The sequence below is a fragment of the Eriocheir sinensis genome, unplaced genomic scaffold (assembly GCF_024679095.1).
Source record: "Eriocheir sinensis breed Jianghai 21 unplaced genomic scaffold, ASM2467909v1 Scaffold1454, whole genome shotgun sequence".
In the NCBI taxonomy this organism is placed as follows: domain Eukaryota; kingdom Metazoa; phylum Arthropoda; class Malacostraca; order Decapoda; family Varunidae; genus Eriocheir; species Eriocheir sinensis.
Genome location: NW_026110800.1, coordinates 15001 through 39115, shown reverse-complemented (window position 1 = coordinate 39115; position 24115 = coordinate 15001). Strand labels below are relative to the sequence as shown.

General features: G+C 42.3%; 1 protein-coding gene across 1 annotated transcript in view; it reads left to right on the top strand.

The window, feature by feature from the left end:
* LOC126990117 (thyroid peroxidase-like) overlaps window positions 1-24115 on the top strand; it is a 48326-nt gene that overhangs the window by 18665 nt on the left and 5546 nt on the right. Inside the window, 7 exon segments of the mRNA XM_050848667.1 lie at window positions 10389-10515; window positions 17113-17287; window positions 17883-18051; window positions 18700-18869; window positions 20049-20157; window positions 20775-20791; window positions 20794-20946. Coding sequence (XP_050704624.1) covers window positions 10389-10515; window positions 17113-17287; window positions 17883-18051; window positions 18700-18869; window positions 20049-20157; window positions 20775-20791; window positions 20794-20946 — 920 coding nt within the window.

The following is a 24115-nucleotide window of genomic DNA, read 5'->3' as shown; positions in this document are numbered from 1 at the left end:
GTCAGGTCAAGTCATTACGTAGGTCATTTCTCACGACCTGACAACTAACTGACCCGTCTTTCCCCCTCCATCCCACAGGTCAGGCAGCATAAGGGCACGAAAAACACGCGCAGCTGACCGCCAGCTGAAGGACTACTGAATCCGGGTCACCAAGCAACGTCCTCGACCTGATGGAAGTGTTGGCAAACATTGACGTGAGCGACATCATGGAAATCCCCAGTGTGTTTGAGTGTGACGACCAGACCTGCCTTGCGACCATACACCACGATTCCGTACGGCGACAGGATGGTGCAATAACCTGAATTTCCCGTCCTTCGGCAAGTCATTCCGGGCCAAGAGTCGTCTGTTGAGGCCCTCCTATGAAGGTGGTGAGTGTGTGTGTGTGTGTGTGTGTGTGTGTGTGAGGGGGGGTTGTGTCTGTGTGTGTGTGCGTCTGTGTGTGTGTTAAGTTAGATGAGGACTACGTAATATCAATTCTGTGTGTGTGTGTGTGTGTGTGTGTGTGTGTGTGTGTGTGTATGAGGGTGGGTTGTGTCTGTGTGTGTCTGCGTCTGTGTGTGTGTTAAGTTAGATGAGGATTACGTAAGAGAAGAGAAGAGAAGAGAAGGGAAGGGAAGAGAAGAGAAGAGAAGAGAAGGGAAAGAAAAATGAAAGAAGAGAGAGAGAGAGAGAGAGAGAGAGAGAGAGAGAGAGAGAGAGAGAGAATGCATGTATGTGTATATGTATAGACAAACAAATTATAACCACTACTACTACTAATAATAATAATAATAATAATAATATTAATAATAATAATAATAATAATAATAATACCATTACTGCTACTACTACAACTACTACCATTACTACAACAACTATCCCCCTATTTCCAGGCCTATCTAAGCCACTACTACTACTACTACTACTACTACTACTACTACTACTACTACTACTACTACTATTAACCCCAGTATTCTACCTCCATTTCCAGGGCTATCAAAACCCTGAGCTACGTCAATCACAGGTCAGCCGCTTCCCTCCCCTCGGCTAATCTCTACGAACATGCACAACGATGTCTCGGCTCCTCATGTTCGCTACACCCTCATGGTCATGCAATGGGGGCAGCTTATCGACCATGACATCATCTTCACGCCCATCAACAAAGGCATGTGTGTGTGTGTGTGTGTGTGTGTGTGTGTGTGTGTGTGTGTAAGTAATGGTTTATTGCTAACATTTTAAGAGTTTTTTAATTGTATAACTATAAATATCTTGGCTATATCTATGTCTGTGTGTGTGTGTGTGTGTGTGTGTGTGTGTGTGTGTGTGTGTGTGTGTAAGTAATGGTTTATTGCTAACATTTTAAGAGTTTTTAATTGTATAACTATAAATATCTTGGCTATATCTATGTCTGTGTGTGTGTGTGTGTGTGTGTGTGTGTGTGTGTGTGTAAGTAATGGTTTATTGCTAACATATTTAAGACAGTTTTCCAATTGCATAACTTAAATACCTTGGCTATATCTATGTCTCTCTGTTTTGTATATATCTGACCTCTCTCTCTCTCTCTCTCTCTCTCTCTCTCTCTCTCTCTCTCTCTCTCTCTGCAGGGTTCCAGGACTCCATTCTTGACTGCCGGCGCTGTGACTCACCCCAGACGGTTCACCCCGAGTGCTTCCCTATCGGCATTCCCTCCAATGACCCGTTCTTTCCACCAGTCAATATCTCCTCTGGGCAGCCTTTCTGCATCCCTCTGACGCGCTCCATGCCGGGACAGCTGACTCTAGGTATGTGTGTGTGTGTGTGTGTGTGTGTGTGTGTGTGTGTGTGTGTGTGTGTGTGTGTGTGTACCTAACTTACCCTAACTTAACTTAACCATTATCTAAGTTGGTCTTGAAATCATAAATCGTATGTGTATGTGTGTGTGTGTCTGTGTGTGTGTATGTGTGTGTGTGTGTTTACATTGTTTTTTTATACTTATCTTCTCTCTCTCTCTCTCTCTCTCTCTCTCTCTCTCTCTCTCTCTCTCTCTCTCTCTCTCTCTCTCTCTCTCTCTCTCTCTCTCTCCTTGACCTTTCTTGACCCAGGTTACCGAGAGCAGATGAACCAGGTCACTGCATTTGTGGATGCCTCACACACCCATGGCTCAGACAAGTGTGAACAGAGACAGCTGAGAATGCTAACGGTGAGGGTTTGTTATTGTTATTGTTATTGTTATTGTTATTGTTATTATTATTAGTAGTATTAGTATTGTTGTTGTTATTATGGAAGGGAGAGAGAGAGAGAGAGAGAGAGAGAGAGAGAGAGAGAGAGAGAGAGAGAGAGACTAAGAGAGAGTCACCATTGTCACTCAACAGGATGGCAAGCTGCGTGGCTCCTAACCCCTTGAGGCAAGCTGCTGCTGCCCACTGAGCAGGAGAATCATGAGTGCCAGGCACCATCAGGAAGGTGTTTCATAGGAGGTAGGTCCCCAGAGAGTGCCATACACACCCTGGCAATACACAACACCATTGGCACTATAGAACACTCTGATACTACACACTGCATCTTGGCACTATATACAACAGCTTGGTACTATATCCAGAACACCCTTGGCACTATAGAACAGCCTGGCACTATACAGAACATACAGAACACCCTTGGCACTATAGAACAGCCTGGCACTATACAGAACACCCTTGGCACTATAGAACAGCCTGGCACTATACAGAACACCCTTGGCACTATAGAACAGCCTGGCACTATACAGAACACCCTTGGCACTACACACGACCCTTGGCACTATACACAGAACACACTTTTCTTCCTCTTAATTCTTTTTCTTCTTCTTTTTCTTCTTTTCTTCCTCTAATTCTTCTTTTTCTTGTCCTTTTCTTCTTCTAATTCTTTTTCTTCTTTTTCTTCCTCTAATTATTTCTTCTTCCTTTTCTTCCTCTAATTCTTTTTCTTCTTTCTTTTTCTTCTTCTAATTATTTTTTTTCTTTCTTCCTCTAATTATTTTTCTTCTTTTTCTTCCTTTAATTCTTTTCTTCTTCTTTTTCTTCCTCTTATTCTTTTTCTTCTTCTTTTTCTTTCCCTAATTCTTCTTTTTCTTCCTTTTCTTCCTCTAATTATTCTTCCTTTTTTTCCTCTAATTCTTCATCTTCTTCTTTTTAATCCAATCTTTATTTTTCTTGTTGTGCTTTTTCTCCCAGGTGACACTCGGCCTCTGAGCAGCCAGGTCTCACCGCGCTTCACACCCTCATGATGCGTGAGCACAACCGCGTCGCTGGGGAGCTCAAGCGCCTCAACAAGCACTGGAGCGACGAGCAGCTCTTCCAGAACGCTCGGCGGATCGTGACGGCCATCAACCAACATGTGACGTACAATGAGTGGCTGCCGAGAGTCCTGGGATGGAACGCAGTCAACCTGTATGCCCCTAACCTGCTGCCAGAGGAATACTGTGAAGGTGAGAGCCTCTAGGGTGCCACTAAGGGTTGTAGGGCACTATGTTCAAGGGGCACTAAGCTTAAGAGGCACTGGGCTTGATGGCTAACTAGTGCTACGTAAAGCTTGAGGGTGACTTGCGCTCTTTGAAATAAAACTCTGACCTCCTTATGACGTAAAATACACCTCAAATACATGATAGACACCCATGATAGTTATAATGAAGTGTTGTTTTGGTTACACACAATAGCTAACCCAGAGAGTGCAGATTTAAATGCTTAAGTCTGTCCTCGTATGGCAAGTTTTTCATCCTCCTCTGTTCAGATTCTAACACAGCTCACTCTCTCCTTCTCTCCCATCTCCCCTCGGCAGGTTACGACACATATTGAGGACCTTTGGAAGAGGCTGCTGACGTTAGGGGCGGCGGAAGGGTCTGCCTCATAGATCTCAGAAAGGAAAGTTTGGGACGTACCTTGAATCAGTCGGCTCCTTGATGACAGTACACACTCCAAGGCTGGGGTTCCTTCCTCTTTGTCTTCCTCAAATTTCAGACTTTCCTCTCATATGTTCATTTTTCCTCCTCTGTCATGTGTCTCTCTCTCTCTCTCTCTCTCTCTCTCTCTCTCTCTCTCTCTCTCTCTCTCTCTCTCTCTCTCTCTCTCTCTCTCTCTCTCTCTCTCTCTCTCTCTCTCCATGCTATTGAGTCTCTCCTCGTAAGTCCGATCCTTAAGTTCTGGTACTATCTCTGATCTCCATCCAAGGGCACAATGCATTCAAACTAGAAATCGAGCAAATAGGGTGCTGGGATTAATTTCAAGGAGCGTAAGCAACAGAAGCCCCGAAGTCTTCCTCAAACTATATTTAGCATTAGTTAGACCTCATCTTGACTATGTGGTTCAGTTCTGGTCACCCTACTATAGAATGGATATCAAAATATTAGAATCGGTGCAGAGGAGGATGACTAAGATGATTCAGGGGTTGAGAAACTTGCCATACGAGGAAAGACTCAAACAGTTAAACTTGCATTCTCTAGAAAGGCGAAGGGTGCGTGGAGACATGATCGAGGTTTATAAATGGATGAAGGGCTTTAATAAGGGAGACATTCATAAGGTTTTGTAGGTAAGAAAATTGGGTAGGACACGAAGTAATGGGTTTAAACTGGATAAATTCAGATTCAACAGGGACATAGGCAAAAATTGGTTTTCAAACAGGGTGGTGGATGAGTGGAATAGACTTAGCAGTCATGTTATAAGTGCCAATACAACTGTCACATTAAAAAATAGATTGGATAAATTCATGGACAGTGATTATTAGGTGGGGTTAGATACACGGGTGCTACACAGGAGCTTAGGTTCAGAGGAGCTGCCTCGTACAGGCCTACCGGCCTCTTGCAGACTCCAATGTTCTTATGTTCTTATGTTATCTTAGTTGCCATTCTCTGTACTCTTTCCAGCTTTCTTATGTTCTTCTTTTCATGAGGAGACCAGACCACTGCTGCATACTCCAGCCTTGGCCTTATCATTGTAACTATTATTTTCTTCATCATCTCTTCGTCCAAATACACAAATGCCGTCCTTATGTTCTTCAGCAAATTCATAGTTTGTCCCGTTATCCTGTTGATGTGTTTCTCTGGTGACATGTTCTCAGAGATAGTCACTCCCAAATCTTTTTCTTCCATTCCTCTGCATATTATCTCACTTCCCATCTTATAATCATATTCACATCTTCTACCACTCCTACCAAACTCTATTTTTTTACATTTCCCAAGGTTGAATTCCATCTGCCATGTACCACTCCACTCCCATATTTTGTCCAGGTTCCTCTGCAATGCCTCACAGTCTTTCACATCACTGACTCGTCTCAATAGCTTTGCATAATCTGCAAACAATCTCACATGGCTGGTCACTCCTTCCACCATATCATTTATACAAACAGCAAACATTATTGGTGCCAGCACCAAACCTTGTGTGACCCCACTCCTCACTGGGCACCAGTTGGATACCTTGTCCTTGATTATTGTCCTCATTTCCCTGTTAGTTAGGAAGTCCTCCAGCCACTTAATCAGTCCATGACCAACTCCACCCCTATTTTTAATTTTCCAAATTAGTCTTCTGTGCGGTACTTTGTCGAATGCCTTTTTCAAATCCAGGTACACTCCATCCCCCCAGCCTTCTCTCTCTTGCATTAAATCTGTCACCCTTGAGTAGTAACACAACAAGTTGGTGACACACGATCTCCCTCCTGAATCCAAACTGGCAATCTGAGATAATTCTCTCACTTACCCAAAAATCCGACCACCTGTTTTTAACTAACCTCTCACATATCTTCGCAACCACACTAGTGAGTGATACCGGTCTGTAATTTAATGGGTCCTCTCTCTCCTCCTTTATAAATTGGTTCTATGTTTGCTCTCTTCCAATCTTGTGGTACCTTTCCTTCACGCAGGGAGGCGCTCATTATGGAGTGCAGTTTCTCTGCAAGTTGCTCACTACATTCTTTCAGGATCCACCCTGATACTTCATCCGGCCCTGTCGCCTTTCTTACATCCAGCTTGTTCAAGCTTTCCTTGACCTCCTGCACCGTTAACTGTATCTCCTGCATAACCCTTCCTCTTTCCTGGCCCGGTGGTTGTACGAATTCGTCTTCCTTTGTGAAAACTCTATGAAAGCAGTTGTTCATCACTTCTGCCATCTCTGCTGGGGCTTCATATGTAGTTCCATCCAATTTCAGTTTATTGATTGTTTCTCTATTCTTTAATTTGCCGTTCACATGTCTATAAAATAATTTAGGTTGGTCTTTGCATTTATCGATTATATCTTTTTCATATTTCCGTTTTTCTTCTCTTCTAATCTTTGTATATTCATTCCTTGCTTGTTTGAAATTGTTCCACGCGTTGATTCTTCTTCGTCTCCTCCATCCCTTCCAGGCTTCCTCCTTTCTTTTTCTAGCTGCCTCGCATCTTTTGTTAAACCACTCCTTTTTACCAACATCCTTTTTGGTTACCTTAGGGACATATCTATTCTCGGCTTCTTTGTACAGCTTTAAAAACTCCTCCCACTTGTCTTGGGTACTTTTGGCTTTGTACAGCCCACTCCAATTTGCATTTTCAAAAAAAAGGTGTGTGTGTGTGTACTATTTACCTAGTTGTATTTACCTAGTTGTAGTTTTACAGGGCCTGGGCATTATGCTCGTGTGGTCCCGTCTCCGTGTCTGCATTTATCCAACTTATCTTTAAAGCTTTGCACACTCCTCGCTGATACTATATCCTCGCTCAGACTGTTCCAAACCTCTACATTTCTTTGCGGGAAGCTATACTTCTTTGTGTCTCTCAAGCATCTCCCCTTTCTCAATTTTTTACTGTGTCCTCTTGTATTTCTGCTTATGTTTCCTTCTGTTAGTAGCAGTTCTTCATTATCTACTTCATCTATTTTGTTTAATAATTTATAAATTTGGATTAGGTCTCCCCTTTCTCTTCTTTGTTCCAGTGTTGTTAAGTTCATTTCCTTTAATCTTTCCTCGTATATTAATCTCTACAACTCTGGGACCATTTTTGATGCCATCCTCTGTATTCTTTCTAGTTTCTTTATATGCTTCTTCTTATGGGGGGACCACACTACCTCTGCATATTCTAATTGTGGTCTAATCATGGTAGTGATTAGCCTTCTCATCATGTCCTTGTCCATGTAGCTAAATGCTACTCCAATATTTCTCACCAAGTTATATGTGTCTCTAAAGATCCGATTTATATGACTCTCTGGTTGATTATCATCCCTCATCACTACTCCCAGGTCTCTCTCTTCATGCACTTTTTTTAATGTTTCACCATTTCCCATTTTGTATATCCAGATTGGTCTTGTTTCACTTTTACCCATTTCCATAACATGACATTTTTTCACATTAAATTCCATCTCCCAATCCATACTCCATTTCCAAATTTTGTATAGGTCTTCTTGCAATATTTCACAATCTTCTTTGTTTCTTATATGTTTTTGTAATTTAGCGTCGTCAGCAAACAGGTTTATGTAGCTATTAACTCCTTCAGCCATGTCATTTACATATGCCAGGAAGATTATCGGTGCTAATACTGAACCCTGTGGTACTCCACTTTCTACATTTCTCCATTCTGATTTTATGTCCTTGACCACAGTTCTCATCTCCCTTCCCATTAGGTAGCTTGCCATCCATTTTTTCATATTTCCTTTCAATCCTCCTTTATTTTCCAGTTTCCATAATAGTCTTGTATGTGGAACTTTGTCAAAGGCCTTTTTCAAATCTAGATAAATACAATCAACCCATCCATCCCTTTCCTGAGTTCTGTCTGTCACTCTTGAGTAACAACTGAGTAAGTTTGTAACACATGATCGGCCCTTTTGAAATCCATATTGTTTGCTGGTAATTAACTTATGCTCTTCTAGAAATTTAGTCCACTGCTTCTTTATTATTTTCTCACATATTTTGCACAAAACACTTGTCAGGGATATGGGTCTGTAGTTTGAAGGTTCATCTTTCCTTCCACTGTTATATATATGGGGACCACTTCAGCCCTTCTCCACTCATTGGGCACCGTACCTGTTGCTACTGAGCATCTAATGATGTCGTATATTGGAACAATTAATTCATCTCTACATTTTTTAAAAATATACCCAGAAACTCCATCCGGTCCTACTGCTTTTCCCTCTTCTAGTTCTCCCAGTAATTTATGGATCTCTTCTTTGTTTACCATAATCTCTTCCATATGAACTTCTATTTTATTCTCTTGTGGCGCAATAAAGATTGTTTCTTTGGTAAAGACTTGCTGGAATTTTCTATTTAATAACTCTGCCATACCTTTAGGGTCATTGACTTCCACATTCCCGTCTCTCAGTCTTTCTATTGTTTCTTTCGGTTTAGTCTTCCCATTTATAAATCTATAAAACAACTTGGGCTGTTCTTTGCATTTTTCCACAATATCCTTCTCATATCCCTTTTCTTCTTTCCTTATTTTCACATATTCATTTCTCGCCATTCTGAAGTCTTCTTTGTTTCTTTGATTCTTCCTTCTTTTTAGTCTTTTCCATGCTTTGTCCCTTTTTTCTTTTGCGTTTGCACATTTGGCATTAAACCAGTCCTTCCTACCCTTAACTTTGGGTCTGTATACGGGTACATATTTTTTGACACCAGTGTTATAGGCTTCCATAAAGATATCATACTTTTCTTGTACTTTATTTTTTCTCAGTAACTCATCCCATTCCACTTTCTCGTAAAACTTCCGAAGGTTTTCCATGTCTGTCTTAATATAGTTTAGCCTGTTTGATTTGTAGGATTCGTCCTCTTTAGTAACCTCCACTTCTGTATCAATCTCTATGGTTACATGATCACTCTTGCCCAGTGGACATCCATACCTTAGTTCATCCTTGATGTATATTCCTTTTGTTAGTACTAGGTCCAGTCTTGCCGGTTCATCGTCACTTCTATATCTTGTATGTTCATTCACTCTTTGTATCATAAGATTCTCCATCATCAATCTTAGGAATCTATCTCCCCATGCGTTATCTCCACTATTACTCTCGAATGTCTCCCAGTCAATCTCTTTACAATTGAAGTCACCAACTAGCATAACTTTTTTGTCTTCCTTAAGCATTTTGCTTAAACTCCGTATAGTGTCATTGATCATAGTGTCGTGCTCTTCCTTACACCATGAGTTTGTTCTAGGTGGTACATATGCGGTTATAATTGTCAACCTTTCCTTGTTTTTGGTTTCCACATTTACTTTCGCAATTTCAGCTTTACCTTCACCATATTCTTCCACTTTCACTGTTAACTCCTTTTGTGTCATTATCATCACTCCACCTCCCCCTTTGCCCATTCTATCTTTCCTCCATATATCATAGTTTTTATTTATCTCTAATTTATTAGCTTCGTTCAGTTTGGTTTCCGTTAAGCATACGATCATTGGTTCTTTCTCCTTTATGAAATCTTGCAGTTCCAATTTACTAGTTATTAATCCATCTACATTTGTATACATCACTCTTAAACATTTACTCTTATCTATCTTTTCTAACTTTGGTTCTTCTTTATCCTCTCTCTTGTGTACCACTTTCTGCCTCGGTCCCCTACTATTCTCCAAAAAAATATCTCCTTTTCTTCCACAGATCTTTCATTCTTCTTCTCCTTCGCCTCTGCTAGTAGTTCGTTCCATTTCCTTCTTTCTTCTTCATTTATATTTTTCTTTATGTATATATCCTTGCAATCTTCTGTTTCCTTTAATTTAGTTGTTCTGTACAAAATATCCTCAGCCGCCTTCTGTGATCTTAACTTTATTTATTTATTTATTTATTTATTTATTTATTTTTTTTTTTTGTGTGTGTGTGTTTTTGTGTGTGTGTGTGTGTGTGTGTGTGTGTAGGGGGGGGAGGTTTTGTGTGTGTGTGTGTGTGTGTGTGTAGGGGGGGGAGGTTTTGTGTGTGTGTTTCCTCCATTCTTTTCCTTCTCTTTCTTCTCCTCCTCTTCCTCCTCCTTCTCTATATTTTATTTTTTCCATTTCCTTCCCTTCCTTTCTCTTCCCTTCCCTTCCCTTCCATTCCCTTCCATTCCCTTCTCTTTCCTTATCCTTCCCTTCCTTTCCTTCCCTTCCCTTCCTTTCCCTTCCCTTCCCTTCCCTTCTTTTCCCTTCCCTTCCCTTCCCTTTCTACTACTAAATATTCTAACCCAGTCTCAATCACATACTCCATCCCTTCCCTTCCCTTCCCTTCCCTTCTTTTCCCATCACTTCCCTTTCCTTCCCTTCCCTTCCCTTCCCTTTCTACTACTAAATATTCTAACCCAATCTCAATCACATACTCCATCCCTTCCCTTCCCTTCTTTTCCCATCACTTCCCTTCCCTTCCCTTCCCTTTCTACTACTAAATATTCTAACCCAATCTCAATCACACACTCCATCCCTTCCCTTCCCTTCCCTTCTCATCACTAATACTACTCTCACTATTATTATTATCATTATTCCGCCACAGGGGCGCGGCAGGTCCCTGGTACCCCCGCCTGGTTCATGGCCGCCTCGCACAAGACCAAGGTTGTCGCAAAGAACATATCCAGAATTGCACTCATTTCCGAGGAGGCGACGAAATACACGGCACAACAGTAAGTGATTCTAGTGTTGCATGTGTGTGTGTGTGTGTGTGTGTGTGTGTGGAGGGGGTTGTGTTTACTAGGACAGTTAGAGACAAACTGTGTGCTGTTTATATGGGGACAGGATATGATAGAGAAACAGTAAGTGATTCTAGTGTTGCATATGTGTGTGTAAGTAAGTAAGTAAGTAATGTTTATTGCCATAATATACACACATTGATATATACATATAAATATAATTATAATTCTGGCAACGAATCTAGCCTGTCAAGCCGAAGCTTCCCGACAGACTGTATATTTATTTCATTGCACTATTAATATCTTTCTAAAGGTTGCAGATAGCTCCCAACCATAAAGCTAAATACAAATATACAATAAATAACAACATTAACTATAATACCAGATGAAGTTATAATAGTTATATCTAAAATGTTAACTACAATAACAACTACAACAGCATCAACAATAATAATAATAATAATAATAATAATAATAATAATAATAATAATAATAATAATAATAATAATAATAACAATAATAAAAATAATATGGACAATAGTACTATGCAATTCACTGATTAGATTTAATAATGTAAATTTGTGTTCATGTTTCAGGAATAAATTATAATTTTAACCGTGATTGTTTTGGATTGCAAATAAGTGTGTTTTTACTGACTTTTTAAATAGAGAGAAATTATTACTATTAAGGAGATTTTTTTATTTCTACTGGCAAAGAATTCCAAACTTGAGGTCCTGAGCATAAAATACTATTTCTGAAAAGAACTGTCCTGAACTGTGGAGAGATAAGGTTTATATTGTTCCTGCGCGTATTATGCAATGTATTAATAACTTGAAAAGGATGAGTTCCATGCATCAGTGCGAGGTTTTTATAAATAAATAATAGTAGAAAATAACAATGAATGTTTTTAAAATTAAGAAATCTATGTGTGGAAAATACGTTATGTGTGGAATCAAACTTGTTCATATAAAACATACACCTAAATATCTTATTTTGAGAAACCTGAAGATTTTTAAGAAAGGAAGGCCACGTACACGCCCACACAGATACACAATAAATGAGATGCAGGTAACAAAGTGTATAATAAATACTGATAAGTGCTTCTTGTGTAAGGCTATTTCTTATTCGATACAGTATGCCACATATCCTAGATAGTTTATTTGCAACAGAATTAATTTGGTATTTCCAATTGATATTTTGATCTATGAAAACGCCACAAAACTTAGTATAAGAAACTCGTTCAAGTACTTTTCCTTCAAGTGTTATAGGTGGCATGTTAGTAGTGACTGATCGGTTTTGAAAGATAATGTATTTTGTTTTAGTGATATTTAACCTTAACTTATTATGTTTAAGCCACATATTAATTGAATTGAGCTCATTATTAATGTTTATATGCAAACTATTTATATTTTTATCATCTAATAGTAAATTAGTGTCGTCAGCATAAATGGTATACTTAAATTTATTACTAGCATTGACAATATCATTAATATAGATGAGAAAAAGTATAGGTCCTAGGATAGATCCTTGCGGTACACCCTTGTTGATAGGCTTGAAGAAGAATATTTAGAATTACAGTAAACAGCTTGAAATCGATTTGTTAAATAATTTTGAATAATTCTAAAGGAACTCCCCGAATCCCAAAATTACTAAGTTTACTTAAAAGAATTTTATGACATAGCGAATCAAAAGCCTTAGAAAGATCTAAAAAAATTCCAACTAAATAATGTTTCTTTTCCAGATATTTATACACATTATTGGTAAACTGAAATATGGCCGACTCAGTAGAGCGCCCTGGTCTAAAACCATGCTGACAATTCGAAAATAAATTATTTTTCTCAATGAAATTTACAAGACGAGTGCATATCACTTTTTCAAAGACTTTACTGAACACAGGAAGAACTGATATAGGTCTGTAGTTATTGACATCATCTCTATTATCTGACTTAGATAATGGAATAATTTTAGCTTTCTTAAGTTCGTCCGGAAAAACTCCTTTCTTTAATGTGAGGTTAACTATGTGTGTTAATGGCAAGGAAATTATGCTGGCAGTTTGTCTTACGACCAAGGGAGAAATTTCATCAAAACCAGATGATGTACCTTTTAATGTCTTAAGAAAGTTTTCAATTTCTATCTGTGTAGCTGGTGATAAGTATACCGAGTAATTAGGTGAGTTGTGTAAATATGTCATATATTCATCCCCTACTATATCATGATCTAGCCCCCCAGCCTTCAAAAAATGGTCATTAAATGTTTCAGAAATGTCAGTACAATGTGGCTTTAATTCAATAACTGTATGTTTAGCACCTGTGCATCTACCAAGAATAGTATTAATGGATCTCCAGTGTTGTTTTGGATTACCTTGGCTATTAAGTAACTGCTCTTGGTTATACTTCTTCTTGGCTAATTTTAAAAGTGACGTTAATTTATTTCTATATATTCTATAAGGCTCCTTAAACGTTAAAGGCCATTTATGAGCTAGTTTTTCAAGTCGATGTTTTTCTCTAATACTATTCTTAAGAGCTAGAGTAATGTGGACTACGTTCCTTTTAAAACTAAATTTAATTTTTCTTTCCGGAAAACACTTATCAAAACATGTTTTAAATTTACTGTAAAATAAGTTGTAGGCCTCATTAGCACATATACAGTTTAATGTGTCACTCCAATTAGTTTGTGAGAGACTATTACTAAATTTTTCAATGGAGTCCTGATTAAATATTCTTTTAGTTACGTAAGTGGGAGAAGGATGACGATATTTATCACATTTAAATACAGAGATTACTGGGTAGTGGTCACTGATATCTGTCTTTAATATATAATTGGCAGTATTACTTTCAATCTGAGATGACCAAACATGATCAATTAACGTGGATGAAGTTGAAGTTACTCGAGTAGGCAAGGTAGTTAGAGGAAATAAAGAATAGCTGTACATTATATTAATTAAATCCTGCACATTGTCATTATTACATTGTAACAAATCTATGTTTAAGTCTCCAAACACAAAACCTCCTTGTAATTTTATCTTTAATTAGGGATAAGATTTCATTAAGTGAATTGTGAAAATTATTTATACTGCTTTGAGGTGGTCTGTAAATACAAAGAAATAAATAGGTATTAGCATTACATATTGCTTCGATTCCCAAACATTCCATAAAAGGTTCCAATTTAGAAAATTCATTGATCACCGAAGATTTGTACTTACTAGAGATATAAATGGCCACTCCCCCACCAAACCTGTTTCTGTTATTAGTGAACATTTCATATTCCGGTAGTCTGTACAGTGGAGAAATATCTACATCTAAGCGGGTTTCTGTTAATCCTATGACATCAAATTTAGTTTGGCACGAAAGGACAGTGTCTACAAAGTATTGGAAATTCGATGAGATGGATCTAATATTCAGTGTTAATAAATATAATTCACTATTATTAGTAGATAATGGAAAGCTATCCAGATAAATATATTCAGATTTAGAAAAGTTTAAATTTCTTGCTCTTAAATAAAACTGAGTTACATCAAGATCGTTATTATAATTTCTATCTTCTACACTAAGTGGATGGAAAGCATGTAGGTCTTGATTTTGTGTATTATTGACATTAAAACAATGCAACAAATCTTCATTGTTAATAGAGGCAAAAGGGAAAATATAATCTATTGGTGGAGGCATATTATCGTTAGTAGTAGTAGTAGTAGTGGAAGTAGTAGTAGTAGTAGTAGTAGTAGTAGTAGTAGTAGTAGTAGTAGTAGTAGTAGTAGTAGTAGTAGTAGTAGTAGTAGTAGTGGTGGTGGTATATTGAAGCGGTTATAGTGATAGTAGTAGTAGTAGTAGTAGTAGTAGTAGTAGTAGTAGTAGTAGTAGTAATAGTGGTAATAGTTGTAGTTGCTGTAGTAGTAGCAGGAGAAGAAATTAAGTAGTAGTAGTAGTAGTAGTAGTAGTAGTAGTAGTAGTAGTAGTAGTAGTATTTGTTGTTGTAACCATAAAAATAGTAGTAGTAGTAGTAGTAGTAGTAGTAGTAAGTGGTGGTGGTAGACGTAATAGTAGTAGTAGTAGTAGCAGATAGTAGTAGTAATAGTAGTTAGTAGTAGTAGTAGTAGTAGTAGTAGTAGTAGTAGTAGTAGTAGTAGATGTAGTAGTAGTAGTAGTAGAATCATTGATTGGAATTGGAATTGTGAGTTATTATGTACTAAATTACTTAACGTTGTGAATCTATTTCTTGGTGCCGCTTCGCAGGATTTTCTTGATTTCCTTGCGTTGGGGGGACGAAGCAGCAGGTGGGGCCGAGGACAGCCGCGAGCCACCAGGTCGGTGCGCGGGGAGGGGAGAGCGAGTGTTGTCCACACCACCCCACGCCCCAGCCGCCTCGACACGGACGACACCACCATCACCATCAGCATCACCAGCACCATCAGGAGCGCCAGCAGCACCAACAGCACCAGCAGCAGCGTCAGCACCATCAGCAGCATCACCAGCACCAGCAACGGCAGTCACTGGCACCTGGCCGCCACGCAAGCCCCAGCCTCCAGCTTCAGCCGCGTGCCCGGCCCGCACGTCCAGTCCAGTAGCACTTCCAAACGTCTTGCCCCGAATGATCAGTTTGGTGTGTCGGAAGAAAGCTACTTTTCCTTCAGCCCTTGCCTGCTTGAGCAAGGGCATCTGAGCATCCTTGATTGCTAGAGAAGCTGCAGACAAATCTTCATTCAGGTATATGTTAGTACCCTTCAGGTGTCTTCCTCGTCTGATTGCTGCATCTCGATCCCCATAACGAGCGAAGCGCGCCACAACGGGGCGGGGCCTGGCATCTCGGCGTTGACCAACCCTGTGCGCGCGCTCCAATATAATTCCTGGTATCTGCAGTTTTGATTCCAGGAGAGATGTCACAGCCGCTGCAGTTTGCTCCCAGGTTTCATCTCCTCTCTCCTCCAGTCCACTAATTCTCAAGTTCTTCCTGCGGCTGTAGTCTTCTTGATAAGTGACTTTTTCTTCTAGTGTGTGTGTGTGTGTGTGTGTGGAGGGGGGTTGTGTTTACTAGGACAGGTAGAGACAAACTGTGTGCTGTTTATATTGGGACAGGATATGATAGAGAGACAGTAAGTGATTCTAGTGTTGCATATGTGTGTGTGTGTGTGTGTGTGTGTGGAGGGGGGTTGTGTTTACTAGGACAGGTAGAGACAAACTGTGTGCTGTTTATATGGGGACAGGATATGATAGAGAGACAGTAAGTGATTCTAGTGTTGCATGTGTTGTCAAGGGGGGGCTGGTGTTGTGTTTAGTAGGACGGGTAGAGACAAACACTCATGCTAACCAATCATCCTTCTCCTCCTCCTCCTCCTCCTCCTCCTCCTCCTCCTCCTTCTTCTTCTTCTCCTCAAATTCACTCATGCTAACCAACCCTCCTCCTCCTCCTCCTCCTCTTCCTCCTCCTCCTCCTCCTCCTCCTCCTCCTTCTCCTCTTCACCCCCTCCTCCTCTTATTCCTCTTCCTTCTTCTCAAATTCACTCATGCTAACCAACCTCCTCCTCCTCCTCCTCCTCCCCCTTCTCCTCCTCCTCTTCTCCTCCTCCTCCTCCTCCTCTCCACCCCTCCTTCTCTTATTCCTCTTCCTTCTTCTTCTCAAATTCACTCATGCTAACCAACAGTCCTCCTCCTCCTCCTCCTCCTCCGCCTCCTCCTCCCTCTTTCTCCTCCTCCTCCTCCTCCTCTCTCTTCACCCCTCCTCCTCTTATTCCTCTTCCTTCTTCTCAAATTCACTCATGCTAACCAACCCTCCTCCTCCCCCTCCTCCTCCCTCCTCTTTCTCCTCCTCCTCCTCTTCTTCCTCCTCCTCCTCCTCTCCACCCCTCCTTCTCTTATTCCTCTTCCTTCTTCTCAAATTCACTCATGCTAACCAACTGTCCTCCTCCTTCTCCTCCTCCTCCTCCTCCTCCTCCTCCTAGTCCTCCTCCTCCTCCTCCTCCTCCTCCTCCTCCTCCTCTCCACCCCCTCCTTCTCTTATTCCTCTTCCTTCTTCTCAAATTCACTCATGCTAACCAACAGTCCTCCTCCTCCTCCTCCTCCTCCTCCTCCTCCTCCTCCTCATCCTCCTCCTCCTCCTCCTTCACCCTCCTCCTCTTATTCCTCTTTTTTCTTCTAAAATTCACTCTTGCTAAACAAGGCTCCTCCTCCTCCTCCTCCTCATCCTCCTCTTTCTCCTCCTCCTCCTCCTCTTCCTCCTCCTCCTTTTCCTCCTTCTCCTCCTCCTCCTCCTCTCCACCCCCTCCATCTCTTATTCCTCTTCCTTCTCAAATTCACTCATGCTAACCAACCCTCCTTCTTATCCTCCTCCTCCTCCTCCTCCTCTTTCTCCTCCTCCTCCTTCTCTTCCTCCACCTCCTCCTCCTCCTCCTCCTCCTCCTCCTCCTCCACCCCTCCATCTCTTATTCCTCTTCCTTCTCAAATTCACTCATGCTAACCAACCATCCTCCTCCTCCTCCTCCTCCTCCTCCTCCTCCTCCTCTTCCTCCCTCCTCCTCCTCCTCCTCCTCCTCCTCCTCCTCCTCCTCCTCCTCCTCCTCCTCCTCCTCCTCCTCCTCCTCCTCTTCCTCCCCCGCCACAGGGTCAGAAGGTCAAGGAACGCCCCATTGCCAGCACCTTCTACGCACCCTTCGACCTTTACAAGCGAGGCAAGTTCGACGAGATCCTTGAGGGGATGGTCAGCTCCCACGCCCAGAACGAGGACATGGCCATTTCCGAAGCCATGACCAGCAAGATGTTCGAGGACGCTAAGACTGGTGGGTATGGGGGTATGGTGGGGGTGGGTATATAGGGGATTTTTATATTTTTTTGTTCTTCATTTTATTTGAATTATTATTATTTTATTTTTATTGTGTGTATTTAGTGTGATGTGTACGTGTGTCTGTTTTTCTTTCTCCTCCTCCTCCTCCTCCTCCTCTTCTTCCTCTTCTTCCTTTTCTGCATCATCTTCTTCTTCTTGTTCTTCCTCCTCATCTTTTTCTTCTTGTTCTTGTTCTTCTTCTTTCTCTTCCTCCTCCTCCTCCTCCTCCTCCTCCTCCTCCTCTTCTTCCTCTTCTTCCTTTTCTGCATCACCTTCTTGTTCTTCCTCCTCCTCTTTTTCTTCTTGTTCTTGTTCTTCTTCTTTCTCTTCCTCCTCCTCCTCCTCCTCCTCTTTTGCTTTATCTTCTGCATCTTTTTCCTCTTTGCTTTCCTCCTCCTCCTCCTCCTCTTCTTCTCTCCTCTTCCTCCTCCTCTTCTTTTTCCTTGTCTCCTCCTCTGTGTGTGTGTGTGTGTGTGTGTGTGTGTGTGTATTACCTATTGCTGGTCATATATCTCTTTCTATCTTTCAGTGTCTATCTATCTATCTATCAGGTGTTGGCCTGGACCTGGCGGCACAGATCCTGCAGCAGGGGCGTGACCACGGCATCGCTGGATACAACCGCTGGAGGCACCTCTGCGGCCTCCCGAAAGCTGCCTCCTTCCAAGGCCTGAGTGACGTCGTTGCCCCGGAAAACATCAAGAAACTACAAGGGATTTATAAGTAAGGAAGCCTTGTATTGGTAGCTTCAGTTTGCTTGTTGGGAAATGCCTATGTTGTTCTGCACTAGAGAATGTCCCTGAAGCCGAAAGCAGTGTTTGTAGTGTGTTCCGGCTAGTCTGTGTCTGTCCAAGGTTAACGTTAGCTGTCAGACCGTTATGTAAGGTCTTCAGTTCTTATGGATTTAATATGATAGCAAGGAGGTAGTGGGTTAGGTCAGGTCTGTCCCAGGTTAATGTTAGCTGTCAGACCGTTATGTACAGTCTTAAGTTCTTATGGATTTAATATGATAGCAAGGAGGTAGTGGGTTAGGTCAGGTCTGTCCTAGGTTAATGTTAGCTGCCTCCTGAAAGCTGTCTCCTTCCAAGACCTCAGTGATGTCGTTGCCCTGGAAAACACCAAGAAACTACAAGGGATTTATAAGTAAGGAAGCCTTGTATCAAAGCCTTAAGTCTGTGATCTTAACCCCCATACATTTCTCTGTTAACACAATTTCTTATATATTTTTTAGCCCTGAGAATACAAGATGCCTTTCCCTTCAAGATGGAGACATTGGGAAAGGCCTTTGTTATCCTGCACTAGACTAACAATGCCTTGCAAATACTACTACAACCTCTACTAACAATGTGGTAACTCTCATCCATCTCCCAGGCATGTGGATGATGTGGATCTCTTCACCGGTGGACTCGCGGAAAAGCCAAACTGTGGAGCGCTGGTCGGGCCCACGTTTGGCTGTTTGATTGGTCGCCAGTTCCACTGCCTGAGGCGAGGCGATCGTTACTGGTATGAGGACGACATCCCGCCCTCCTCATTCACTAAGGGTACGCGTGTGTGTGTGTGTGTGTGTGTGTGTGTAGATTAGTAAGTAAATATTTATTGCTATCAAAACATCATATACATAGATACAAACAAAAACATCGTAAATTAAGCATCGGTCTGTGTGTGTGCGTGTGTGTGTGTGTGTGTGTGTGTGTGTGTGTGTGTGTGTGTGTTTAGAGAAGTGTTTAACCCGGTAACAGCGGGTACCATGTTTCTGAATGGTCCTTCTAAGCAAGAAAAATGAGGAAAATCATCATCCATACAAACCATTTCATAATATATATCAAAGCATTTGTGATCAGTTTATGTATCATCTTTTGGGGGGTGTTATATCATGGCACAAATTTGGCCCGTCGCTGCTACACGGTAAAGCCACAAATTTGGCCCGTCGCTGCTACACGGTAAAGCCACAAATTTGGCCCGTCGCTGCTACACGGTAAAGACACAAATTTGGCCCGTCGCTGCTACACAGTAAAGCCACAAATTTGGCCCGTCGCTGCTACACAGTAAAGCCACAAATTTGGCCCGTCACTGCTACACAGTAAAGCCACAAATTTGGCCCGTCGCTGCTACACGGTAAAGCCACAAATTTGGCCCGTCGCTGCTACACAGTAAAGCCACATATTTGGCCCGTCGCTGCTACACGGTAAAGCCACAAATTTGGCCCGTCGCTGCTACACAGTAAAGCCACAAATTTGGCCCGTCGCTGCTACACGGTAAAGCCACAAATTTGGCCCGTCGCTGCTACACAGTAAAGCCACAAATTTGGCCCGTCGCTGCTACACGGTAAAGCCACAAATTTGTCCCGTCGCTGCTACACAGTAAAGCCACAAATTTGTCCCGTCGCTGCTACACGGTAAAGCCACAAATTTGGCCCGTCGCTGCTACACGGTAAAGCCACAAATTTGTCCCGTCGCTGCTACACAGTAAAGCCACAAATTTGGCCTGTCGCTGCTACACGGTAAAGCCACAAATTTGGCCTGTCGCTGCTACACGGTAAAGCCACAAATTTGGCCTGTCGCTGCTACACGGTAAAGACACAAATTTGGCCCGTCGCTGCTACCTAGTTAAGATTCCCAACCTAAATATTTTCCTGCGTCACCAATAACATATATCTAGATAGTGTTTAAAGATATACCAAGTCAATTTTTGGCTCACGTACGTTCAATAAACACTTTCAGAACAACTTTACGAGCTCTGCAAGACCAGCCTGGGACGTGTGATCTGCGACAGCAGCGACAAGCTCCAGCACGTCCAGCCCAAGGTCATGCTGGAGGCTGATTCCTTCCTGTAAGTATGAGAATGACGGTCAAACTATGAGGTTCTGTATGAGTCAGTATGTGCTGTTTTAATAAGTGTGTTTACGATAGTTTTAAGCTTGTATTCTTAAGCATCTCAGAGCGCCAGATCGCCTGTTTGAAAATAGTTACATAGATAGATAGAACGTGAATGTTGGATAGATGCGTGTGTGTGTGTTTATGTGACGAGCTATGTGTTACGTCTATGCATGTGTTGCCATTATGAGGGAATGTTTTGGGTTAAGGAAGGGACGGATAGCTGGACAGACAGACAGAGGACCAGGTGATAGTTAACCAAGCTCTCCACCCACAGCAATGCACCAATGGCCTCTTGCAGACTCCTTATGTTCTCAAGTTCTTATATTGTAATTACGAGGGAAAGTCTTTGGTTATGGAAGGGACGGGTAGCTAGGGAGACAGACAGAGGACCAGGCGATAGTTAACCAAGCTCTCCACGCACAGGAACACCCCAATGGCCTCTTGCACCCTCCTTATGTTCTCAAGTTCTTATATTGTCACTATGAGGGGATGGGTTTGGTTAGGAAAGGCACGGGTAGCTAGGCAGACAGACAGAGAACCAGGCGATAGTTAACCAAGCTCTCCACACAGGAATGCCCCAATGGCCTGCCAGGGAAGCATATCAAGGGTGTGGACCTGAAGAAGTGGAAGACCGCCAGCCCCAACTTCATCATTCCCGACAAGATGCTTCAGGAGAGCATTGAGAGGGCGAGTGGCGACATCACCAACATGAGGGACTCCGAGTGGAACCTCTGGGAAGCACGTGAGTGTTGGCGTGTGTGTGTGTGTGTGTGTGTGTGTGTGTGTGTTTTCTTTTTTATTTTAATTTCAACGGTTAATATTTCTAAGTGTATATTTCTGTGTGTGTGTGTGTGTGTGTGTGTGTGTGTGTGTGAGAGAGAGAGAGAGAGAGAGAGAGAGAGATTTACTTATCTATATGTACGTATGTAATATAATGATAATGATGATGATGATGATAGTGAGGTCAGTACAGGGGGGGGAAGGATGGAGGGGAGGGGGGAGTGACCTAGGATGACCCCAAATACACACAATGACCTACTTTGACTATGACATTATTATTATTTTTTTCTTTCTCTGACCATCTTGTGAGCCTATGGGGAGGCCTATTCTGACATGACTTGTGATTGGTGTGTGTGTGTGTGTGTGTGTGTGTGTGTGTGTGTGTGTTTCATTATGGAAAAGGCCTATCGAAATCTACAGAGCTATACTGACATGACTAGTGATTGGTGTGTGTGTGTGTGTGTGTGTGTGTGTGTGTAGCCATGGAGCCCAACTTAACAATGACACACACTGGAACATAATAATCCCATAATAAACACAAATATAACACTTAAAAATCAGGTATAAATCACAGTATAGCGTGTTCAGCGAAGTCCCAGGTGTAATTAACAGATGCCGCGAAGACTAGCTTGCCGGCACACCCTAACGCACACACCGAACACACTCTACCCTTTACACATGGTAGGTCACACACACACATACACACACACACTCCATAGATACGGAGACGGAACCACACGAGCGTAAAGCCCAGGCCTACAACTACAGCTACAACTAGGTAAATACAACAAGGTAAATACACACAATTCCCTTAACACATGTTCCCCTCTCTCTCTGACTGACTGCCACTAACACCTTCTAGCACACAGACTAACTCCCGACCCAGACTGACCCCAAGCGGACACCCCAGGACGCAACGCCCGACCTGGGGGGGCCAACGCGTGACCCCTGACCTCATGCAAGCGCTGGTGGGCAGGGGGTCGGAAGCGCAGGGGAGTGAGGACTTGAAGTTGAGTCCGAGGGTTATGCGGGAGGCCGAGGAGCTTCTGACGGATTGCTTTAACGCGGGTGTCAAGGCTTGGGGGATTATGAGGCAACACGAACGGCAGCTGTGGCAGAAACGTGAGTAACTTGACCCACACGCACTCACACACGCACTCACTCACTCACGAATGCACTCATTTTTTGTGTGGGGGGTGGGGGATAGAAGAGGTTGTGGTGGTCCTACGCACTCATTTTTCATGTTAGGTTCGGAATATGACTTTCACCCGCATGCACGCACTCACGCACTCACAAGCCTCCTTCTCCTCCTTCCTCCTTTTCTTCCTTATTTCCTCCTCCTACTCCTACTTTTTCTCATTGGAACTTTTTTTTCTTCTACATAATTTTCTTTCCTCCTCCTCCTCCTCCTCCTCCTCCTCCTCCTTTTTCTCATTCAAACTTTTTTTTCTTCTCCATATTTTTCTTTCCTCCTCCTCCTCCTCCTCCTCCTCCTCCTCCTCCTTTTTCCCATTCAAACTTTTTTTTCTTCTTCATAGTTTTCTTTCCTCCTCCTCCTCCTCCTATTTTTCTCATTCAAACTTTTTTTTCTTCTCCATATTTTTCTTTCCTCCTCCTCCTCCTCCTATTTTTCTCATTCAAACTTTCTCATTCAAACTTTTCTTACTCAGATTGTTACCCAACCGACGAGGGAAAATAACATATTAGACCTAGTACTCGTGAGTGATTCAGATCTCACACGTGAATGTCAAGTCGGCGAAAAACTGGATGGTTGCGACCATCACCTAATTCGCCTAAAAATCAGAACAGACCATGAACTCACCGAAAACACGTCCAAGATTCCAGACTACAAAAGAGCCAATTTTAACTTCGCTCGTGAGCTGCTAACCCAGACAACTTGGGAACCCATGAACCTCACTCCGGTGGACGGCGCGTGGAAAGGCTTTAAGAACAAACTCCTGGAGGTAGAGAGAACAACTGTTCCCATGAAGACAAGGAGAACAAATAATGCCACAAGCACACCATGGATGACTACCCAAGTTCGACGGGCGATTAATTTGAAGAAGAGAAAATACAACTTGCTAAAGGAAAACAGCACTGACGAGGCACGCGAACAGTACCATCAAAGCCTCAGAGCTTGCAGAACACTCATTCGCCAGAGTAAACGCGACTATGAAAAGCAAATTGCACGCGAAGCCAAGTCCAACCCGAAAAAGTTCTTCACGTATATAAGAACCAAAAAGAAGACAAAAAGCAATATCGGTCCCCTAAAAGATGAAAGTGACGTACTAACACAGGACAGTAGACAAATGGTCGAAATCCTAAACAGGAACTTCGCGTCAGTGTTCACGGTCGAGAATACCCAGTCCGTACCCGAGAGCCCTTCCCCACCGATGGGAATCACTCCCCTAGAAATTGGCGCAATCGACGAACGGGATGTGAAAAAGTACCTAGACAAACTCGAGACAAACAAGTCCACCGGACCCGACGACTTGTCACCCAGCTGCTCAAGGAACTCAAGCAGCAAATCCTCAAGCCACTCACCGCCATCTACAATCAGTCACTACAACAAAACAAAGTCCCGAAAGACTGGAAACAAGCGAATGTAACACCGATCTACAAAAAGGGAGACAAAAGTGTGGCCCTAAACTACAGACCAATCAGCTTGACCTCAGTGGCGGGAAAAATCCTCGAGAAGATCATCAGAGACAAACTCGTTAGGTTCCTTGAAGACAACAACATCATTTCCGATGCTCAGCACGGTTTCAGGAACAAGCGCTCATGCTTAACCAATTTATTGGACTTCTTCCAAGGTATCTATGAAAACTGGGATAATCATATCCCCAGCGATGTTATATATCTAGACTTTCAGAAAGCCTTTGACAAAGTGCCACATGAAAGACTCCTCAAGAAACTTAAGTCGGCGGGATTAGGCGACGATCTGACAGCGTGGATCAAGGACTGGCTCACTGGAAGAAAACAACGAGTTGTACTCAACGGACAGGCCTCCGAGTGGCTCCCGGTCACAAGTGGAGTGCCACAGGGGTCAGTGCTGGGACCCATACTTTTCATCATATATATCAACGACCTAGAACTAGGATTAAAATCCAATCTTTCAAAATTTGCCGACG